This window comes from Olea europaea, chromosome 21 (assembly GCF_002742605.1).
Source record: "Olea europaea var. sylvestris chromosome 21, O_europaea_v1, whole genome shotgun sequence".
NCBI classification, from domain to species: Eukaryota; Viridiplantae; Streptophyta; class Magnoliopsida; order Lamiales; family Oleaceae; genus Olea; species Olea europaea.
Window position 1 is genome coordinate 9,991,364 of NC_036257.1, and position 8,691 is coordinate 10,000,054.

An 8,691-nucleotide genomic window follows, 5' to 3' on the forward strand; every position below is an offset into this window, starting at 1 on the left:
AAGACATTAGACATGCTTGTCATGTGCTCAATTGCTTTAGAATCAACAATCCATGGAAGTCGAGAATGTGCTTGAGATTTTAATGCTACGGAAAATTTACCTCATTTTGCAACATAACAAGGAAAATTAGAAACCGGCTTATCCTTTAGATGACCTATAAAATCATGTCGAAACTAATTGTTATGTAGTGAACAACCTTAGAGTCTACCTAAGGATTATTAGATAACAAATATTGCATAATTTGAACACCTAAAATATATGATTTATTATGACTACCTTGTCTCCTAGGTATTTTTCAAAAACGCAAAGAAATTTTGATGTTAGTTAAATGACATGGAGGCGATTTCATATTTCATTATAATTATTGTTATATACTATTCACAACGCTTGTACACTTAAACTTACTTTTCGATTCCCATTTTGCTCTCTTGACCAAAATTTCCCTTTCCCTTAAAAATATCTCTTATTAACTTTCCATTAGATAGAGTTTTTAGTAGTCATTCATTAAGTTTAAATAAATGAAGTGTTATATTACTATACAAATGTGGTAAGTATTACCATAATTATCTCCACCAAGAAAAGCAACTTAGAAATTTATGTCAATAAGGTACCATGTACATTTATTGCATTTCCCTATTCATTCAAAAAATTTTGAAACACAAAATAATACAAATAGATCTACTCAATGTAACCACTCAAAACAACAATGTTGCATAATTGAAGATACTTGTGAAGTTTAATAACCCTCAAAATTACATTTTTAATAAAAATGATTAAACATCACTTACCAATATATATACACCCACGCATCTACAAGAGAGCTCATAGTTCATACCAACTCATTTTTCTTATACCGAGCACACACGTTACATTTATACAACTTATCATATAAAGCGAATAATAATGATATTTAGATCCACTAATACTTAGTACTCGTCTATCTACCAGCTCATTTTTCTTATACCGGGCACACATCTTACATTTATACAATTTATCGTATAAAAACGAATAATAATGATATTTAGATCCACCGATACTTAGTACTCGTCTATCGATCAATAATTGATTGAACATCTTGATCTAGAATATTCAATCATTTAAGAATATTTAATGGACAGTAAAGCTGACTAATATTAGTGAAAATTAAAATTAGTCTCATTTCTAATAATTAAATTAATTAATTACTTATAGGGCTAAATAATTTGTGACTTTTGGCGCATTAATGATTCATACGGCTCTCTAGTATTTATTGTACATTGCATTCCCACATGTCTCTCCACCTTGTACGAGCAGGCGCCTTTGATTCTCTCTTTCCTCTGTCAATCTAATACAGACACAGACACACAACAACATGGAGCTTCATTTCTGTTGCGGATACAGTCGCAAGTGAATCACATGATTCTCAAGTTAAGTGAATTTAAGGCCTCTAAGGTATGAGTTTTACGTTCTAATTTACTGTATGATTCTTGTTTTCTTTACGTTTAAGTTATGATAATGGGGGATGGATTGAGAAATGATGATTGATCCCATGACCCAGCTCTTCAAATTTATATAAAGATTGTATTAATTTTCGTTTTGGTAAAGGGTGATGTTTTAACTTATTCATTATTAATTGTTGTGTGATTAATGATTTTGGTGCTTACTTTATTTAATATTTATTTTCTTTTCCATTGATTTGATGGTCAAGTTTCGGGTGCCTAAACCGATGCATTCAGGTTTTTTGTCATTTATCGGAATTATCACAATCTCAAATTGATTAAAGTGTTTGTTAGAAGTCACTGGCTATTACAAGTGTGTTCACAGATTTATATACATCTGTTGGTCAAATATAATATATCAGATATGCATGCATTTATTGCAGTTTGTTGCCTGACAGAAATAACTCAAATTTGCCTATGAAGTATGAAGGCATCCAAGTCATGGCGGTCATTGTTGAAGAAAATACATTTTTCTTATGAGGGAGTATGTTCCTTCTAATATTACTCTTGTTTATTTTAGTTTCGGTATAAGCTAAGGACTAACGAGTAAAGATATGAATGTCTAATGTATGAACGGGACTGCAGGTAGTATTTGGATCAAAGATGAAGCAGCTGCCGTTTATGGGAGTTGTCTGTACTGTAATGTTATTCATTGTATATAGGACCACAAATTACCAGTATCAACAGACAGAGGTATGTAGTCAGTATATAATTGATTTTCTCATTTGATCTTTTGGTTGTTCTTATGTGAATTTGGACAATGATGTGGTAGCATGCATCACAATTGAATCAGAGAAACTCCACCCGAACCAACTCTGTGAGTCCTGCCCTGCAGTTGCCCAACCCTCCAACCCTTGACATGGTTGTCGATATTCCCTAAAAAATTCAGTTAGAACCTTAGGCTAATTGATTTTCCGGTTACTATATTTTTGTCAGAGTCAAACAGAGTTCCTTGAAATACAATCCAATTTGCTTAATATTTTTTCACTTTGAAGAGTTTGTGCAAAATTTGTCTATGAAAACCACATTAACCTTTTCTTTTTACCAGATGGAATCAAAATTGCATCCCTTCTACACATTAAAGGTAAATCATCTTAATCTAGCTTCTCATCAAATTAGTTTGTTAACTCTTCATGGTATTATTCTTGTTGGTACTACTCGATATGCTAGCATACTGAGTTGAATAGCAAATTGTTCTTGCAGCATCACTAACTTTCTTGAAACTTATGATATTCATTTGTTGCAATACTGATGTAGTAATGATGCTTTTATCCAGCATGGAGGCATGGCTGCCTCAAGCTTAAATAATTTACCCCGTGGAATCATCGAACCAAGGTCAGACCTGGAGTTAAAGCCTTTATGGACTACTAGCAGTTCTAAGTCAGAGGTAAAAGTCTGGTGTTTGATTTTCCTTGGAGTCAATATACTGATTTCTTTCACATTCCCCTGGATTGTGAGCATTTGTAATCCTTTGATTATGATTAGCCCTCATTTGTTAAAAGTTTCAGTTACATTCACAGCATTCTGATAAAATTTGATGGTAACATAAACAATGACTGAATGTTAATACAGGCCTCTTTTTTCTTACAATTTTCAGGTTAAAGTTGGAAGTTCTCATAATTTGTTAGCGATGCCAGTGGGGATTAAGCAAAAGGAGAATGTTAATACTATAGTTCAAAAGGTATAGCATTTTATTGATTTTTGAACTTTTGAAAACTCTATGCTGATTCATTAGTATTTTAACTATTCTCATCCATTGCCTGACTCTTTTAATTTCAGTTTCTTTCAGAGAATTTTACAGTTATTTTGTTCCATTACGACGGCAATGTAAATGGATGGTGGGACCTGGAATGGAGCAAGAAAGCTGTACACATTGTTGCACACAATCAAACAAAGTGGTAAGACTGGATAATTTGGATCCAGTTTCTTGTCTTTCATCTGCCAAAACTTGAGATTTTTCACTGTAATTAAATATGTGAAATTTGTACAATCGTATCAATCAAAGGTAAGGTAGTGCAGTCTTTTTGAGGACTTTTAGAACTAAAATAATTTTGGTGCCAACACAGGAGATGAGAACTCAATAAAGAAGTGTTTATCAATCCTCCACAAATTCAGATCTTCAACGCTTGTTCAGTAATTAGTTCACCTTTGGACTATATTGTGTGGTAACATGAAAAAATGCTGATCCTAAAGTAGTACCCGTGGATTCGAACTTGTAGCATGGTGTCAGACATAGGAACAAAACTAGGGCCCACCGGTCATTCCAGCTGCTCCCACTGTTAGCCTCCTCCCTGAGGATTATATATTGCAATGTGTTGCATTTCCTAAAATCGGACTTGCTAGAAAATAGGAAATGGGTTAAATGACCAATTCAGATATTTGTAAAGTCTCAACCACTAAAATTGGAAATTATCTGATGTAATATATGTTTGTTTCAAAGTCTCATGTCCTAGGCACACTAAAGTTTAATTGTTTTTTAATCAAATTTTTGTATTTATACTTATTTCAGGTGGTTCGCAAAACGCTTTTTACATCCAGCGATTGTGTCTGTCTATGATTATATATTTCTGTGGGATGAAGATTTGGGTGTGGATAATTTCCATCCTGGACGGTACAATTGTTGCACCTATGTGATATATATTCTTGTCCTTCTCTTTTGCAGATTTTATCCAAAATAATAGTTTTGTTTCTAGTAGCAATAACCTATCTAAGCTTGCTGCATAATGTTGAGTTGCCAAATGCTGTATTTTTTTCTCTGTAAAAATTGGAAGTTACGCCTTATGTCAAATGAGTAATTTGGCATCTAAAGAATTCCATGTATTGTTTCCAGATTAATCAGAATAGAAAATACTAGTTCTATACATGCAGGTTCCATGAATGGTTATCCATCCTCGATGGCTGCTCTTACTTCCCTGGTATCTGTTATTTGATTTTGTAATTTCACTTCAATCACAGGTACCTGGGAATTGTAAGATCGCAAGGACTGGAGATATCTCAGCCAGCTTTGGACCCAAATTCGACTGGTATACATCACAGGATTACAATAAGAAATAGAATGCATAAATTCCACAGGTGAATTGGGCATAAAGTTACAGTCCAACTCTAAATTCCATCTATAGATACTTTTGGTGTTAGTGCTTACATAATTTCATTTAAGCAGAAGAGTCTATGATGTCAGAGGAAGTGTCAAATGTTCAGACGATAGTGAAGGGCCTCCTTGCGCTGGGTATGTTACTCCTGCTGTTCTAGAACTTAATGTTTCTCGTGATATCTTTTCACTGCAGACAACTTGATATGTGCATGTTCTTTCTCAGAGTACTTGTCATTTAGTATTGCAATGAACTCCTCCTTACTTGAGGCCTCATTATGATATGGAATTGGTTGGATGAATTCATCATTTGACCTTGTGTGAACAATGAATGCTAAGTACCATTTTATTGCTTGGTTGCCATCACGGAATGATGCTAGAAAAGAACCATAAAGTAAAATGGATTTCGATACTTTTCTCTTTGTGTTTTGAAAATTAAATTAAATTATCTGATTGACAACATACCGTTAATGATCTACAATATTAATATCAATTTTGGCAAGTTTTGTTAAAAATTATGAACTATTACTCCCATAAAAAATATATATATCTTGCAATCAAAAGAAGTATATAATAACTTTAAGCCCATGTTTGAGCCCCATTTTTTCCGGAATGTATTTTTTCAAATATCATTTTCAACCACACATTCTCCCATAAAATAATTATACATATATTTCAAAAATTGTTCTTTACTTTTTAACTACACATTTTCTAAAAACTCACTATTCGATAATACATTTTATCCAAAAAATGGGGATCAAGCAGGGGCTAAGTCAAATAATGTTAATTATTTTGTGATTTATTAACAATATTGCCACGTACAGGAAATAAAAATTTTGGATAGTTAATCCAGTACCAAAATGAAATACTCATGTATGTATCCACCATTGGTGCCATACAGAAGAGTAGACTAAAAAAAAATAAAAAATCAGTTTGAACAATTCTGATTTCTGCATACCAAATGGTCGCAGGGAGCAAGTGTTATACAATTTAGAGAAACATTTTAATCACTTCAAATTGCAGATTTGTGGAAGGAATGGCTCCTGTATTTTCAAGATCTGCATGGGATTGTGCCTGGCATTTGATACAGGTAGTTGTTGGTGCTTTCCTGTGAACAAATTCCTATTTCACAGACCTTATGATGTGAAATCAATTGAATTAAACATGTGAGAAATGCAGTAGTTCTATCATTATCAGTGTAATTTACAGAATATGTGCCTTTATCTAAATTATTCAAAAAAGTGTGTAAATGTTTAAAATTTTACTCATCATTTGGTGAAAATTATTTGTATGTGATTTACGAATTTTGATGTTCCCTACATTAAATATAGGTGCCTTTTGTGACTACTTATTTTCTTCTGATTTCCCTTGCAAAGATCAAAAGACTCAGAAAATAAACCTTTTGGATTCGCTTCCTCCATTTCTTAAATTATCTGATCATGATTGTTGTTGCTTTTGGTGATGAGCCGATTCAATCTAGAGTGTATGGCCGAATTAAAGTTACCGCCTTTGTGTCTTTTACCCACTAGAGTTCCTCCAGTGTGTTGCCATGATGAATGCTTTTATGGTCTATGCTACTATACTTCTGAAATTGTTCATACATACTGTTATTCTGGTCTAGTTAATTGACCTGCCCTGGCAACCTGCTCAAATGAATGTTTTATAGTTTTAACTCCAATTTCAGTGCGTTCTGCATTTATTTTTTTATTTTTTTATTTTTTTGGCAATTCAATAAGTCTTACAAATGGCTGCCCCTTCTGTTAGAACGATCTTGTTCATGGATGGGGAATGGACATGAAACTCGGCTACTGTGCTCAGGTAATTTGATAGCTTAGGGGATGCTTGGACGATGTTACTGTCAATTTCCTGTTTCCATATTAACTCCTAGAGTTTCGTTTTATTGTGTTAAAGATATTGTGCCATGTGTACTAAAAAAGAGAACTAATAACCAAATTAGAATATAAATGACCTCCTTAATTTTAATGGCAATGAGATAAAACCAGAGGTGCTTAAGTTTATTACAACCCCTGTCCTATGCTTGCCACTAAAGAAGTTTTTATACTTCCGTCCCTTTTTATGAACTCTCATATCAAAGGAAAATATACAAGTTCCTATTCCTCTTTCTTCTTCTTGCACCAAGACCTCCATGTTTAGTTCTTTCACAACAGTGCCATCCTTTTGCCTCCAGAAAGGGTTCCAGCATAACTAAATTGAAGATTCGTTTGGGACCTAACATAAATCACATGCCTGGCATAAGCAAGAACTTTTAAACTTCATGTTCTAGTTGAAACTAAGCATCTGCCTGATTCATGAGCTTCAATAATTAATAGGCTTAGAGCAATTTAGACAAAGTTTACATTAATCTTGTAAAACTGTTTTTGATGATTTCTGTAACCTGATCTTGTATAAACTTTGAACTTTCATAGGGTGACCGCAGAGAGAAGGTGGGAGTAGTTGATAGTGAATATATAGTTCATCAGAGTATACAAACTCTCGGTGGGGCATCTGCAAAAAAGGTGACTTCCCTCAACACCCCCCTCTTTCCCCTGCTTACTTTTCAACATTGCTTTCTGTTAAATTGTATGAATGTATCTGTAGTCTGCATTGTCTAACATTTTATAATTACCTGATTAAGTTTATTAATCCTTGGGTGACTTCACAACTATTATCTCGAATGAAGAAATTTTGCACAAAAAATAAGATCCATTTGCTACTTGCCTACTTTTACTTCCTGCAACTTTTGGAAGGTTTGGCTAATATCAGCATTGTGCTTCTATAGGCACTTATTCATTCTTGCTCTGACTCTCCTAGTGAGAGTTACTAATTCACTTTGATTTCATGAGTTCAATTCATACTGTTAGCGATAGCTCACAACCATCAATCGTGAATATAATATGGAGTGCACACATGAGACAATATACTAGACATGGGGGTATATCTTGATTAATTACTTGTATACCAATAGAACTTGTTCAATTGCTTCTTCCCTCACCTTAATTATTAGTGTCTAAAATGAGGTGGGGGATAGCTGAATCCAGTAATTTGTAATGTTAAGGACATGGGTTTGTCTTGGGCCAATTACTTAGCTTATGATATTTGAAATCTCTACAGGGTTCAAGTCCACAAAAATATGTGAAGGTATAGCTCACATTCTTTTGTTGTTCGTTTATTTTCTCTTTCAAAATTACAAGCAATTACGTACTTTCACGTGTTAAATTTTTCTCGCTTAACATGCTTCCTGTTTTTCCTTTTTGATTTTCAGAGGCATGGCATTGATGTACGAATGGAGGTAAGTAAACTACATATGTCGTGAATTATTACTGTTTTTCTCCATTTTCCTCTTTGTCTGCTTATATGGTGCCAAAATAATGTTAAAATCATATGCTTGATTTCTTCTCTTAATCGTGGCTAGAATGAATGACTTGACGTGGCTGACCCATTTATTAAAAGTAAATCCTAGTTTTTTGTCGTCATAAAAGTATATCCAAATGTATATTGAGGTCCTAATTTATTGGATTTTGCAGATCCGGAGGCAATCAACATCCGAACTTCAAATATTCAAAGAGCGGTGGGAACGAGCTATAAAAGAGGACAAGAACTGGGTAGATCCTTTTCCAGCAAGCCGAAGGCGCAGGCAAAGGCGCAGCCGCAGCCGCAGGGGCAACTTGAAGGTTTAACTTGATGGTAGATGACATCCAGTTTGAATAGTACTGGCAATTGATTTTCTTCCAGTTTTTGTATTCAGTCCTACGAAAATTTAGAGGTTGTTTGACAAAGCTCTCGATAAAAGTTTTAATAGATTTTGATATGAGATTCGTGGTAAAAAAATGATAAAAGCTGTGAATCTTTTGAAATGGATGGTTAAAATAATTGAATTTGAACCAGTTCATAAAATTTTAGCGAAGTTTAAGCAGTTAGTTAAAGAGAGACGAGGAAGCTTCCCCTGTTTGATGGTGCATATATATAGATTGGTGGTGTTTAAATAGAGAGGCATAGCCTTCCAGCAGTATATTTCATAAGCAGCACGTAATCATCGGGGTAAGTCTAGTTCTTGTTGGATTTTCCTTTTTGGTCATGTTCAGATTCTTGCTCGAGCTGTACATCAAGTTTAGTTCTTGTTGGATT

The 8,691-nt window shown here is 33.9% G+C and overlaps 1 protein-coding gene across 4 annotated transcripts; it reads left to right on the plus strand.

The window, feature by feature from the left end:
* Positions 1–1,248: 1,248 nt before the first annotated feature.
* LOC111370569 lies at positions 1,249–8,470 on the plus strand. Of its 4 annotated transcripts, none has more exons than XM_022992334.1 (16): positions 1,250–1,431; positions 1,862–1,962; positions 2,064–2,171; positions 2,527–2,562; positions 2,755–2,865; positions 3,076–3,159; positions 3,258–3,376; positions 3,988–4,089; positions 4,434–4,550; positions 4,639–4,704; positions 5,590–5,656; positions 6,331–6,384; positions 6,993–7,082; positions 7,678–7,704; positions 7,829–7,855; positions 8,091–8,470. In XM_022992334.1, exons 2-16 carry the CDS (start codon positions 1,903–1,905, stop codon positions 8,241–8,243), a joined length of 1,221 nt encoding a protein of 406 aa, XP_022848102.1. In that variant the 5' UTR covers positions 1,250–1,431; positions 1,862–1,902; the 3' UTR covers positions 8,244–8,470. The 4 variants fall into 4 exon arrangements, with proteins under 4 accessions (XP_022848105.1, XP_022848102.1, XP_022848103.1 ...); XM_022992335.1 differs by having other exon boundaries at positions 1,877–1,962; XM_022992336.1 differs by having other exon boundaries at positions 1,250–1,406.
* The last annotated feature ends 221 nt before the right edge of the window (positions 8,471–8,691 follow it).

What these genes read in the sequence shown, in the direction of transcription:
- LOC111370569 (XM_022992334.1), top strand. Translation starts at nt 1,903, where the DNA reads ATGAAGGCATCCAAGTCATGGCGGTCATTGTTGAAGAAAATACATTTT. An exon ending in TACATTTTTCTTATGAGGGA is followed by an intron (nt 1,963 to 2,063) that starts GTATGTTCCTTC and finishes ACGGGACTGCAG; the next exon opens with GTAGTATTTGGATCAAAGAT. An exon ending in GCACACAATCAAACAAAGTG is followed by an intron (nt 3,377 to 3,987) that starts GTAAGACTGGAT and finishes TACTTATTTCAG; the next exon opens with GTGGTTCGCAAAACGCTTTT.